The sequence below is a fragment of the Apaloderma vittatum genome, unplaced genomic scaffold (genome assembly GCF_000703405.1).
Source record: "Apaloderma vittatum isolate BGI_N311 unplaced genomic scaffold, ASM70340v1 scaffold39031, whole genome shotgun sequence".
NCBI classification, from domain to species: Eukaryota; Metazoa; Chordata; class Aves; order Trogoniformes; family Trogonidae; genus Apaloderma; species Apaloderma vittatum.
Window position 1 is genome coordinate 9,906 of NW_009699125.1, and position 14,899 is coordinate 24,804.

Sequence of the window (14,899 nt, forward strand, 5' to 3'; positions counted from 1 at the left end):
TTTGGAATTGACTGTAGGGATAAGCCATTACTGCACTGAAAAATAATACTGTGACAACACTAGCATGCTAACTAAAGTGAAGGACAGGGAGAATTTCCTTATTTCTGATAAAATTCCTTTCTCTCATTCACTGCTCCTGCACTACAACTTGAAGAGCAAAGTTTTTGCTTTTGGAATGCAGCAGATTGCCCCAAGTGTTATGGCTTTAGATTTCTTGGGTTTTTTTTTAATTTTTCCCCTCTGGGGACAGTATGCTTCTGGGGATCTCTCGTTTCCTTGACAAACTGCACGATTTGATTGCGGGTGCCAGCATAACACATGCAGCTTATAAAAGCAGTGCATTCTTTTGCTCCCTATAAAAAAAAATAAAGTCACTAAGAAGTCTAAGGAAAATGCCAGATTCCCAGGAAATAAAAACTTCTGCCTCCATGTGTGCGTGCATATGTGTGCGTGAAGTTTAATAGCTTTTGAATGAAGTGACATTTTTATTGCCTTGAGGCATGCATGTATTGCAGTAGGTTTTATTATTTTGGAAGATGGAAGTGTGAAGAAAGAAGCTTTAAAAAAAAAAAAAGAAAAGAAAAAAGTGGTGGTACATTGAATAGGAAATATTTGCATTTCATTTGTTTAAGAATAAGCTATTAAAATGCATCATATGATTCTTCACATGTCAGCCCGGACAAATGAAGCAAAGATCCCATCTTCTTGAGAAAGTAGGTTCTCAGGTGTATCGTATTCTAAAATGTTCCCTCGCTTCATGACGATGACCAGGTCTGCAGTCAGGATGGTGTGAACCCGATGCTGCCATACAGAAAAACATACAGAAGTTTTCATTATGATAAGTCTCACTGCAGTTCATTAATGGGCGTAATGGAAGTTGGTGAAAGGCTATCCTTGTTTATAGTGGTACTTGGAGTAGGTCCTTGTACTATATCTTTCTTTAATGTGAAGAGATCTCCAATAACTTCACTTTTGGTCCTCTGATTGCCATTATGGACAGCAGAGCTGTTGAAATAAATCCTGCAGCACCTCTGAAATACAACTTCTCCTTTAGGACATAGGGGCGAGAAGCATCCTGGGTTCACCTGCACTGTCAGGTGGCTCCTTTCCTTGGTGTCTGTACCCCAATCTCTGTATCTATCTCGAGGCACTCCTGTCTCGTTCTGTAAATGAGTCAGCACCCTCTGAAAGGAATTCTGAGTGTGTTACTGGCAATAGTTTACCTCCATAGGCAACAGGAATGCAACCAGGCTGAGTTTGATTTCAATGCTGTATGAATATAGCCAGTCAGGTGTAGACAGGACAAACACCAAAAGTGGGACATTTCACTGTATAAGCTGAGGGTCAGGAAATACTTTATGGAGTGGGGCCCTTTAACATGATAGATTCCATGTTAGCTGCATGCCTAAGCTTTATTTAAATAAAATTAGCATAAATAGTCATGAAATTAAACCAAGCCAGGAACCACACAATAAACAACTGTCGTCTCAGAAGCTGTGCAGTAGGAAGGAAGCAGAGCGAAAGGAAACTAAAGAGGCAAAAATAACTACCAAAGAGCCAGAAGTCTTGTGAACAGTGTGGACTGAGAGAGTCTACTTGTGAGTCTTCACCAAAGTGGTGAACAGGCCGTCCTCTTTGAGGAGTAAGTTTGAGGCAGAGTCACATTCAACTAGAAAGCCCTCAGAAAGGACTAGGACAATATTGGCGTCCAAGATGTGAGATACGCGATGCTGGAAAAAAAGAAAAGAAAAACAGGTGGGTGAAGGAAGGATCAGCCATGAATGAAGAGAGGAAGGAAATGAAGCCTTGAGGAAACCTAAAATATTAAAGTGTGCTATTTTGCTTCAGACACTGACTTCGGAAAGGCAAAGCAAAAGAAAAAGTGGGATTCCAGTCAGAAGGACAATACTGAAATCTGAATGGCATGTGACTGAAGGGAACTATACTTACTTCTAGCATCTTTAGCATTTACACTTCCAAGAACCTTACAGCCTATTGCAAATGAGCTAGGTTAAGTGGTTTGCCTGACACAAACTAGTCACTGACAGACTTCAAACCAGAGTCCAGGAGGCATAAGTCTAATCTCTAACCGCAGGACTGGATTCCAGACAAAGCAAATGGAACAGCTGCTGAAACACACATTTATCTCATGGATAAAACATCTGCTTGTTGAGTATGCCTCCTGTCACAAGGTGGAACTATTCTTAATGATATCCACCATATGTTTGCACATGAGTATGCATGTATTTGTATGCACATACATGTGGATAGAAATGGCATGAAAACAGGAACAAATATAATAAACCCTTAGTTGAACAGGTATTCACTTTTGAGCAATTCCCATTGATTCCAATTTTTAAAACCTTTATCATAAACCAAATTTTTTATTTGAAAGAGAGAAAAGATAACCCAGCCTGAGAAACCACACCAAAAAGGTTTTGAAATCTCATCTCCTTTTGTGAATTCGTGCCATGGATGTAAAACCTATACATGCACAGACTTCAGAGATAAAATTCAAATCTAGATTTTGGCACAACTTTCAATAGTGGTTTAATCCATGGATTTAGTTTCAATCTGTTACTGAGAAAATTATTCAAATTTTCTTGGAGACAGTGTAAATGCTGAAGTTCCCTGTAAAGTGTTTCTTCAGATCTAAGTGTTTTAGTTTGTCCCACTTGGTAGCAAGACAGCATTTACTGCAAAATTGCAGGTTGATAGAATGTGTCTTGACTTGTTCTAGTATCTAGGAATATTCTGACCTTGTGTTTCAGTTTTATTTATTGATGGTTTTAATTTTATATAGTGATGTTTAACTGGTGAAAGGCAAGATTAACTCCCTGGGGAATGAGGAAAGAGCATTTGCTGGCATCAATACTTACTGCTATTGTCACAACGGTGCGGTCTGCAAAAGCAGTCATCACAACCTTCTGCAAAATGTTTTCCTGTCAAAGAAAAAGGCTTAATTTAGTTACTTTATCCTTTTGCATTTTAATTCATGTCTCTTCAAGCATATAAGAAAGAGTATCGTACCAGATTCTCAGTAATTAAATGCCACACCTGTGAAAGCAGGGATTTTCTAAAATATTTTGTCTTTTTTCCCCTCACCATAGGCATCAATCCCCAAAACACATCAACCGCAATGGCTGAAACCAAACACACAATAAAAGCAAAAAAGCTGACAGTTTTTTCTGCTACAGAGGTCTCAAGGCTGACAATTAGGGAAGATGCCTAGTCAGTTCATGCATTGATGATGCTAATTGCTTTACTCACTGTGGCCATGTCAATAGATGCTGTGGCTTCATCCATGATGAGAATGCTACTCTTGCGGACAAAAGCTCGGGCCAGACAGAAGAGCTGCCTTTGCCCTACACTGAAGTTCTCTCCTCCTTCTGTGACCATTGCATCTGTAACAAAACCAGTTACTTTGAATGTCACACCATTGAAATTCTGTATGTTCATAGAGTCAGGACTCAGGGGCTTTGAGTGGGCACCGAGAAAGCTCTGCCTGTACACTATTCCAAGGTCAAGCAAAATTCCTGTAAAAGCTAGTAAGCATAATCTTGACTGAACACTGGAATGGAGTGATACCAAGAAATGTGAGCACAGCTTCTTGGGAAAGGAGCAATATTTCATGAAGCAAATAGTTGGCACAGATGGTTAGCAAATCTGGTAGGCTGCAGGATAATATCTCAGTAATATGAAATACACTTAATATGGAAAGAAATATGTGAGTTTCGTTCATGAACCAGATCCAAAATGATAAGGAAAATGCTCTGTCCATGTTCTAGACAAGAGTTACAGCTCTGCTGGCAGACCTGGATTTTGCTAAAGGAGCAGAGGTAAAACTGCTCTTTTAAACTCTGTCTTGACTAGTCACCCCATTATCACACTGAGGTGCTACAGAGAACTAGAGTGATCTTCAGCTTTGTAGTAAGAATATTGTCTCTAGCATAGAGACAGCATATTTACTAGGTGCCTGTCAACTCTTACATGACAGTTCAAAGTGTAAGATCCTATGTATCTCTTTATAAGCATGCCTGCTCATGCATGCGTAATTTCGTTATTGGCCTATGTTCCCAGACACTTGATTTACACGTACCGAGGCCTCCTGGCAATGACTTGACCATGTTCTTCAACTGAGCGATCTCCAAAGCTTCCCAGAGTCTATCATCGGTGCACTTGCATTCTGGATCCAAATTAAAGCTGCAAGAAAACCATAGCAGGAGTCTTGTTACTGCAATTACAGTTCATTCAGGTCTTCTGCAAAGGACGATTTTGGTTTTCCGTGTGTCACCTGACTTCCTTTGGACAGAATGTGCAGATAGATTGGACTGAGCTAGGAAGGTTCCTTTCCTTTTCCATCCCTTCTTGTTCCATAGCACCTGTCACAAACACGCCACACAATGCTGCTTGTCCCCCCGTCATGGCATATACCTACCGGATGGAGCCGCTGAACAATATTGGATCCTGGAGAATAATGGAAAGTCTGGAGCGGAGAGTATGAAGAGGCAATTTGCTGATGTCTATTCCGTCAATCACTATCCTCCCTGTTTAAAATAACATGCAGGAGACACGTGAGGGAATTGCACAAGGCACGTAAGCTGCAGGTAGCAGACAGAAAGATTAAACAGCTGGTTTGGGCTGGACTCCAGATGACAAGCAGGGTGCCTCTGTGATTTCTCAGCACTGTCATATAAATGCGGGGAACGTGAATGTAGGTAGCAATGCAAGCCAGAGGGAACTCAGCTTGTTAGTGACACTGTTGCCTTGCTCTATTTCTTTTTTTTTTCCCTTCACTCTCCCTTAAAGGAAGTAGGTGGCTTCCATGCTATGTGAGTGATGATAGCACTGGAAGGATAATTTATTATGGAGCAGCCTGATCTTTACAGCCAAACAGAGCAAGGACAAGATCAACTTACGTAATTAGCTACGTCCTGTGTCTTTCTCTGTTCCTCTGGACTTCAACAGTTGCAGAAGATATTTGAGATTGTATACAATTTCTTTTGCCCAATATATGTATGTACTGCAGTCTATAGGCCAGGAGAAAACTATCTTTTGAACTCTAAAAAGCATGAGGTAGCAATAACTTTTTAACAAGAGGCAGATCAGAGAACCAAAAATGGTGTCTTACTCCAAGGCATTTTAATACGATTCATGCTGGTTCCGACAGTTCAGTTTCATTTCAGTATCTGGTTGTGAATTAGCCACATACTGTTCTGCCAGCATAATTTTACTGGAAGCAGTCACATTAATCATGCCTTAACCTAGTAGTTCATTCCCTGACAAGAAGTTGCTGCAACAGCTGGGATATTTGGTAAAGTTAAGAGGATTTTTCCTTTTCTAGTCACTACTGCATATCAATGAACATATGGATCTCATCTGAAAATCTGATTTATGACGTGCTGGGTGTCGTAACTGCTGATATTCCGGCAAAGGAGATGGCAAAAATGTACAAGAGAAACTGGTTGGCTGCTCTGTAAATAGAAGAGGGTGAGAAGGGGTATAAGGAATCTCTTCCCTTCAGTCCTCAAACAAAAGCCAGGAACTATGGACTACATTGACCTTCCCTGAACACAGAAACTTCCTCCAGGTTATGGCTCAGAGCAAATGAAATGAGAATATGGTAAAGCGTATCAGCATCAGGTTCACTTCTACAATTTCCTTTGAATTACTTCACTCAGCAGCTGCACTTCTCCCTGGGAAGTATTGAACATTAAGTTCATCAGTTCTCTCTTCCAACAGTGAGAATTTAACCACGAACTGGCAAATGCATGGATATTCATAGCTGTGCACGTATATCTCTTCTGTCATTCCCAGTTGTCACGATACTGCATTTTGTAGGTTCTTCTGCATGGCCCTATTCCAGCAAAGTCCAAAGACTCAATCCCTACCAATAGTCACCTTTCATTAGATGGTCAGGGGAACCAATATTTCATCTGTAGAGTGCAAAGTCCAATTATTTTCAGACTTTCAGAAAGTCTGAATCAGGTCATAAGATTTCAGCATGAGAGGTCGGTGGTTGCATAAATTTAAACAATTCCTTTTCTTCACAAAAGAGGACTTTAGAGAGAGTTAGCAGAAGATGAGATGGGCTAGTGAAAGAAAAATTAGTATGGCAAGCCTTGGGAATAGGTGAATGCATTTTTTTTAGAAGCCAGGCTGCTCAAGGAAAAGAAAAGAGCGGATTAAGAAACCTAAGGGAAAAAATACATCAGAGAGGAGTTTGGAAACCAGGAAAGTAATGAGAAGCAGCCAAGCAAGACTGAAGAAGAGAGGCCGTTTGAATAGAGGGCAAGAAAAGGGAAACAATAAAGAATAAAGAAGCAGGAGTGGGAGAATAAAATGGAACACATACAAATATAAAGAAATAACCAAGACATAAGGAACTAAGATGGACAACATGAATGAAATCTTGGCTCTAGTAAAGTTACTCAAGAACTTGTTATATAACATTTATTAGAGCTGGGACTCCACCCAGAAGTGGATCGGCATAGAGGCCAAATATGGGTCTAGCTGTGAAAGAGAGTGATGTGCACAAAGAATAAACAGAGCTTGATTGGAAAAGGCTTAGGCATTTCCATTGGGAAAAGTCAGGGGTACAGAAGGAAGACACAACAAAAAGATAGAGAAATAAGCTTAAAGTAGAAGGAAACATAAACTTGGCCATAAATATAATTATTATTCATCTGCACTATTTGTGTATGCAGGAACCCTGGTCATAAGTCAGAAATCTATCACCATAGATACATATAGGCACAGAACCACAACAAAAGCAAGTGTTGGCTGCATCACATTTACTTATCCTCCCACATCTTACTGGGGTTTCCCTAGTAAACTTTCCATGCACAATGGCTAAATTAGAAACATGGAAGCCTCTGAAGCAAAAAGATGACTTTCCAGTAGGTTTCCATATTCCTGCAACAGTACGCATGTATATGTGTTATAAATGCCAGGATGCATGCTGCCGCATACCAGTTCATGCCAATTAGCTGGGAGCGTGAAATGCTGCAGGAGTGAAAACATAGCAAAATGTTTCCCAAACCTTTAGTCAATTTCTGCTGTAGTTGTGGGAAAAAACAACACAATAAAAAATAAATATCAAGGGAAGGGAATTGTTGAGTTCTAGTTTCTATTCTGCTAATATTTTGAAAGCTATCATAAGTTAATGCAGTTATTCTTCAGGGAAAAATTTAGAGTCTTCAGGCTTCCTACCTCACAAATGGCATATGTTTTTGTCAGAGCATAATGAAAAAATAAAAAAAAAATTAGAAGTATAATCTGTGCCTAATATTTCCTGGAAGAACCAAGCACTGCTGACAATATGACACTTTGCGAAGGATCAGGCATAATAAGCCCCATTCTAATCAAGTATGTTCTGAGCCAGGGAGCCAGGATATAAACTATCAAAAAGTCTCCTCACTTTTTCTGAAGAAATAAGAGGGGAGCAGATTAGGAATGACAACATACTCCAGTGAAAACTAACCATCAAATATGTCCACCATCCTGAAGAATGCCAAAGACAGGGATGACTTGCCGCTGCCGGTACGACCACAGATCCCAACCTGCGAAAGAAAGCAAGATGTCACTTATAGAGGGAAGCTGTAAATCAGACTTGCAGTCCTCTTGGGAAAGCTGGATGGGATTGTCCTGCTGGTGAGTGGAGTGGTCATTCCTAATGGCTGATGGCAAATGCCAACGGAAAAACTAAATAGCACAGCAAGAACACTCCACCTTCTGCCTCTCAGATGAGGACTTGTCCCACGAACATTTTTGAAACATCAGCATTTTGACCTGGACTCCAGTGACGCTATATGCTGCAATGGGAGAGGCTCAGGTCCAGTCTGGTGTTCATCTAATCTTATCTGGCCATCTAAATTCACTCTATGCAAGGGAGATGGACTTAGAAAGAAGTGGGACTTTCAGAAGGAAAACTAATTCCAGCCCAGAAAAAGATGTGTTTCTTGATTCGTGCCCAAGGACCTCAGAGAGGACCATCAGTGTTTATAGCTGTCTCTGTAAATTGTTGTTTTTGCTCTTCTGCCAACTTAGAAAACAAAACACAATAAGAAAGGATCTGCTCCAGAATAAGGACAATAGGCTCGACACAATACCTTTTGTCCTGGTTTGATATATGCCTTAACGTGCTTAAGAACAGGCTTCAAGTTGTTTTCATATCGAACACACAGATTTTCAATCTTGATTTCCCCCTCCTGGGGCCAGTCTTTGGGGACTTGAGAGGGATCTGAAACAGTTACAGAAAAACAAACCAAAACAAATGCTGTCAGAGGGTCACCCTTTACGACATCCCCCTTTACCCCTCTCTCCTCTTCAGGCACCTTCCTGAAGCCACTCAAGAAATGGGAGTCCCAGTTCCCTTCCAAAGGGGAGCTGGGAACTGCCTGGCAGGCACATTAGGTTCCAGATCTTGACGCAAAAGAAGAGAGGGCAGGTGCTAAAGTGGCTCTTGGCAATTGAAGGGGGAGAAGCCAAACAAGCAGAGAAGAAGGTAGTGTCAGCACAGTGTTAACACGCTCTTTGGTCTGGCACAGGAAGGGCAGTGCAAGGGGAGATGTTGTTGCTGCCATAAAACACAAGCTGTTGACATTATCACAGCTCGTGTTTCATCCTGATTTGCAAATACACAGAGAGGTTTTGTCTCCGGAATAAGCTTTCCAGGGAAGGTTGCTGACTTGCGAGTCTTTTTGGTCTTGCTGAAGTGCAACAAGCACTTCTAAAATACCAATTAAAGTGAATTTGAAATATGTGGAGTACGAACGCCAATGTGCAATTGAGGGAAGAGTTGCTGAGGTCTGATTGCCAACGTGACCCTGTCCTGTATTCCCCATTTGCTGCAATGATCAGAGATTTCAAAGCATGTGACTGATGGTGCATATATCTAATTTTTATCTGTATTTTTGTTTTCTAAATAGCTACGTGGATGTTTCGTTCATCCCATCTATAACTGTGCCCTGATACTTTCTGATTGTACTACAGGGCCATGCTCTGTCTACCTGGCATTTGGAAGGCGTTTTTTTGAAGCTGACCAGCATGGGCTACACATCTCATAGCTTTTGGCTATCTTTGTCACTGAGATCAGTGGAAATTCCTAGAACAGATTTTAACCAAAGACATACATTTTGCAGGACCAAGTCTACCATGCTTTCATATTACCACATGAAAAACCAGCAAGATTAGAGTGCAATACCCAAGTAGCCATCATAGTTCTCCGACTCCATGTTCAGGAAGCTGTGTACTTTTTTTACTGCACCCATCTGCACCTCCAGATCAGCCAGATTCCTCACAACCCAGTTCAAATAGTTGGTTATCTGCATCACAAAAAATACAAGGACAGAGTTCAGCCTTTTGTCTGTTCATCTGCCTGTTAGTGAATAAAGGTGGGATAAAATTGTAAAAACCTTTGACCTGTGGGTGTCTCATTGACCTTGCAACAGTTCAGGACTCAGTGCAACAGCATCGAATATGTAATAAGTCAGTTGTACTCCAGCATGTAAAACCCTAAGATAGTAATTTAGTTCTCAGTGTTCTCATCCCTGGTTTTTGAAGGAGAGCTATGGAACAGTTATACCTACAGTCTGAAGACATGACTGATTAAGGGAGTCTCTTGTTCTCAGCATCTAGTAATCAGTACTGAAAGGCATCTTCAACCACACAAACACAGAAAAAAAAATCAAAATTGGAAGCACTGTTTGGGAATACATTTTCTAATCTTTCAAAGACTGCAGCTAAGGATTAATAAAGTTCACTATTTGCAAACATATTGAAAAGATTTAGTGGGCATTTAATTTCTGTTTCTGTTTGAGCATATTTAGATAATTCATTTATCTCTGTGGAAAATGTGATGTTCTGAGCCTATAAATGTATGAGAAAAAAAAGTATTATCAGCTCAGTGGTATTTCCTTCTCGGTTTTTATTGTCATTTGTAATGAAAAGAATTTGATCAATAGTAAAGGTATTACTTGTAGTGGATAATGGTTGATAATTACTTGTCTAATTATACTCTATTGCTTAGACAAACTGATCTCTAGGCAGGACCGACTATTTAAGGCTGAAAATTGTGAAACAATTTCCTAAATATTTTCTAAACATTCCCAAGTCTGTATTTAGGTGTTCATAATAAAAAAAGAAAACCTGATCTTGTTAGGAACAGTTGATTGCTAAGCACCTTTAAAAAATGAGATATTTTACACAATTGAATAAAGGTTTAGAAACTTAACACTGTGAAAACATCCTAAACACAAACATTCAGATTTGTGGGAGACTGCTGAATCTGCCAAATCACCTAGCCCCACTTCTTTTCCACCAGCCTAATACTGGTGCAATAGGCGTACAGTATATAATTTTCACTGAGATTCAGCAAGATGGTTTGTTGTCAATTTAGAGGATATAGTTGCTCACTTTATCCTTTTCTGAGGGGGTATTATTTTCTTTGTTGTTCAGAAACCTGCTCACTCAGTGCCCAGCTTTTGAGTCGGGAGGTTATGGAAAGAGCTACATTTGCAGATAAGCTAAACGCTGCAGAACTGCTGCTTGCGGAGTAGCAGACCACAATCGTGGATCTGGCAGATTTGATAACAGAGCCTGGCATTCAAAAGGCTCTGCCCATAATTTCAACCTTTGTCACAGTTTTGCAAGGGAGTTGGCAGCCTTTATACAAGGGGAGAGAATAAACTTACGGATGTCTACTGTAAACACAATGTTGGGACAAACACTTTGCTCTCATCTGGGTCCAAACATGAGCCCCCTCTTAGCTCCCCAGAGAAATTATATAAAACCCTGAGCTGGCGGACACAGGTAATGAACCAACTGTGTTCAAAATTTAATCAGTGTTATTGTAGGGCAGGAGAGAGACAGGTAGTCACTTGGTGACTACAGCATGTTTCTCCTCTGCTATGCCAGGCTTGAGCGCATGGCTGATTTACGCTAATGATCTGTTTGAAAACACAAACTAAATACATAGAGGCCAAAGATGATGCAGACATCCTGGCGCTTCCAGATCTCTGCTAATGAAGCAGGATTACCAGGAATGTTTTTAGAGTGAAGTTGAAGCACTGGGACTGATTCTCAGTTGCTGGCAGATTCTCACACTGCTGCAACAGCAGCATGAAGGGGATCTAAGGCCACTCTAAGGCAGCGGCCAAGAGCTTTACGTTGTAACCATGGGCTTACCAGCATTTACATGCAAAGCCAAATCTCAGTGTTAGACCCCTACTCGTATCCCTCTCTCATACCAATACCACAAAGTGCTTGGACTTCTGCAGAGCCATCCATGATTTGAAAAGTTTTTCCTGCTGCCATCCTCATCCTGCTTTTGTCCCCACTCCCATGGTTAATTCAGTGATATTTCTATTCTCTGTGGTGATTGTGCTCACTCTGTGCTCACGATGCACTCTCAGCCTCTCTTACAGCCTAGTCCACTAAAATAATGTTCCTTCTCCATGATTCAGCTTGAATAGCTCAGTGCTAAAAACAGTGTCAAAATGAATTGGCTAGCATGCCACCAACATCTCGTCATTCCTAACCCCATCTCCTCTGCTTTCCTACTACTACCTGTCATGACGAACCATGCCTACCAGCCCCAAAGGTCCCAATCCCCAAATATATTCAGAATTGCACGGACAATATTGGGCATCTGGGTAGTGTCGCTCCAAAGTCAGAACTGATATTTCTGGTTCTTCAGCAATTATTTTATTTGGTCTTTGGTTAAAGATTACCCTGTGAAACAGTAGTTTCTGGCAGGTTTTACCATATACAGGCAGAACCAACACTGTGTTGTGCAAAACAGACTACACAGCAGGTCCTTTTACGCATTTTTAATTTTCCTGCTCTGCTTGGGAGCACACAGGGCCTGGGAATGGTTGTGTTTTTTTAATTGGCTCGTAAAACCTGAAGCAAGTCCAAGTTGCCCTGAACTCTCTCAACTTTGGCTCGAATCCATTATTTGCAAGATTGGGGGATTTTTTTCAAGATTAAAAAAAGCTGGAAGAAAACATGTATATGTATTTTCGAAAATATTATAAAATTAATATGTTGGTCAGAAAGTTCTTAATGCTTTGCCTTGGTACATACCGTCAGAGCATACAGGAGACCCAGCCCCACAAACCCTGAGTTGGGCCCTTCGGTGATGGAAGTGACAGCCGCAGTCAGAACTATACAAGCACCAAGGTAATCCTAGAACAAGAAAGAGCGGGAGAGAAAGATTCTAGGCAATGTTAAAATGTAGCAACAAGAAAATGACTTTATTTGCAGAGCAGGTTCACTTTACTGAGGAATATTTCTATAATGACACCTAGTCTTCAATTCTGTTTTCTTTTCCCGGGAAAAGGTCAGGGATTTTGGTGCCCTATGTAGAACTCTGAAGGAACTTCTTGAATATAAATGAAACAGGACAATATTTTCTGCAAAACCATTTGGGCTAGAGTATCTCATTGTGGACACCTCAAAAAGAGCAGGTATCAAAAAATCTAATGAGCACATTAAAAAAAATAAAATCATAAAACTGGCATATCAATGACACCCCTAATTGCTACCACTAAAACAAATCAAAAAACCTTCAGGTCTGCTCAAACATGGGTTTGCCTCCCCAGAAAAGGAGAAGTATCAGTGACTTCACAAAGTCCATAAAGGCTTTTGGTAGAATTTGTAAAATTCGTGCACATGTTTTATTGGCACAAGTGGGCAGATAGACACACAATGTCTACATCAAGTGATGGGACACTGCTCATGGTGAAGGCATCCCTAAACCTCCTATACACTCACAGCCTGCAGTGAAACACCATGTGAGTCTTGGCAGTGTGGACTCTGAAAGCAGGATAGCTGTGTAGTTGTGGTGCTGCAAATGGGCTACTAAGGCTTGCTCCTGCCACAGCACTTTGAATTTCAGAATGATTCCATGGTAGATACCTGAAGGATCTCAGCTCTGCGCATGGTGATTACTTGCTTTACAGAAATAGCTGTGTAGGCTGCGTGAGAAAGATCTCACAAGCTTTGCAGGAGCCTGAATCCATCTTCGTGATGTGTACTTCAGTTTTGAAGTGAACACCTCATGTGGTCTCATGTAGTCGTCAGGGTGCCTGATTCATGACACCACCGGTATTCCCACTCTCCCACTGCTCCCCATATTATATTTATTTTCGTTTACAGGGTTAGCATTTTCCATCCTGTCTGATAATATCTGGCCTGGAATCTTGTCTTCTGAGATTTGAAACAAGGGCTGCCTAGTTCATCTGTCTGCACAAAGTGTTGATGAGCAGATCACAGACTCCAGCTTAACGTCTACAGAGATATACATTGGCCTTGAGTCTCCATCAGCAGCTGTGATGGGACTTCACAGTTGCTATTAAACCTTACAAACTTTTGAGTGATCTTAGTACACTTGTGCTATTAGGCAGTGCTAAATCAACTATTCCTCGGCAAGACCACATTATTTCTAATGCTATGAGGGTGAAATTCATTCCACATGTAAGCAAGCCTAAGACTAATGGGAGACATTAACAGGCATTGCCACAGCTTATTCCAGGATTGCCTATTGTTCTGTTATTTATCTGTCTTTGACTTGGAAGCAAGTTCAGCTTGATCTTGGATCCTGTAGGAAGCCGAAAGCTTCATGCACAAGGGAACACTTTGCCATCACTCTGCCAGCATACCAGGAAAAGAAGGTGAGGATATAGCCTACGATGTGAGGATTAATCATTCCTGTTACTATTTGTGTCTAGCAGAATAGGTCATTGCTCTGTTTATTCACTGCTTTTTGAGTGTCAGATGAATAAGGAATCACAGTGACTTTGCCTGCCTCTTCTTGCCTTGCAGATCAAGAAAGTTCCTCATGTGCTGTCCCTGGAGAGCTCCCATAAAAACCAGGAGCCCATCTCACTGGCATGTGTTTGCATTGTGCCCTACTGTCATCTGGTTTTCAGTTGGAGTCTAGTTCTGCCATCTTTTGTAACACTGAACAGTAAAATTACAAACAATATGGCCTCACAGCTGCAGTAAGGGTGCTGCAAAGGAGGGGTTTAAGTTACAGCTGTGGGATTTAACCTGTTGCTGGAGAAATACCTCAGGACCTAGAAGGTCAGTGATACCTAAAACAGCCCTGACAGAACGATGGCACAGTTGACAAAACTACTAAAAATCCATGCTCTGCTTTAAAAGTAGTTCCTGCTGCAGCAGGTCTGTAGATGCTACACAGTAGTAGAGAAAGCCTTATTTCAAGTTATGTAAATGTTTGTTCTTGCACTCTCTTCAGACACTAGACATCACAACAGCAAAAGATGAGGAAGACTTGTATTTCCTTACTCCTAGCCAAGAAAGCTGAAAAAATCCCATGGGTTTAACATAAACAATCTTGATCTATTTTAAGGAACCGTGTGTATAATCTCATAGCGAGATTAATTCTCGTTATTATCTTCTCTGCATCGGGCAAAATCTCTGTTTGCTTCCAAGGTTTCAAAATCATGGCTGGGATGAAACTGAACGTACCGTCCTGACCTCCAGCCATCTGTTGGCAGCTGATAGAAATAAGTAGGCAATGTTGTTCGTGTCCGTTAGTTCCAGCATACGTTGTTTAAATCTGGCTTCATGCCTGCCAAGAGCAAAGTTGTTACATTACAACACATTACACATTCATACACAAAAGGATGAAGCATTAAAACTCTTCGCTCCCTCCCCTCAAACTTTTTGCCCTGCTTGCACCAAACTGTGAGTTAAAAACGCTGCTCTAAATACCCATACCTGCTGCCAGGGCTCTCCTTAACCAGGCAGAGCTACACGTACAATGGGGAGGAATTTGTTCGAGAAGCAACTATATTGGAGTAGATTTTGAGTCAGAGCCTGTCCCCACACTGCAATGCTAGGGTGCTAGGGACAGGTTTTACTTCCCAGA

The 14,899-nt window shown here is 41.0% G+C and overlaps 1 protein-coding gene across 1 annotated transcript; it reads right to left on the minus strand.

Annotated features, from left to right (window-relative positions):
• Positions 1 to 494: 494 nt before the first annotated feature.
• LOC104280571 (ATP-binding cassette sub-family C member 9-like) lies at positions 495 to 14,599 on the minus strand (the record flags this gene model as incomplete). Its single annotated transcript, XM_009878251.1, has 10 exons — positions 495 to 801; positions 2,880 to 2,942; positions 3,271 to 3,404; positions 4,100 to 4,203; positions 4,439 to 4,547; positions 7,484 to 7,562; positions 8,112 to 8,242; positions 9,206 to 9,326; positions 12,088 to 12,189; positions 14,497 to 14,599. Coding segments are annotated over 10 exons (1,084 nt in total), but the record flags the coding sequence as incomplete, so codon positions are not given.
• Positions 14,600 to 14,899: the final 300 nt, after the last annotated feature.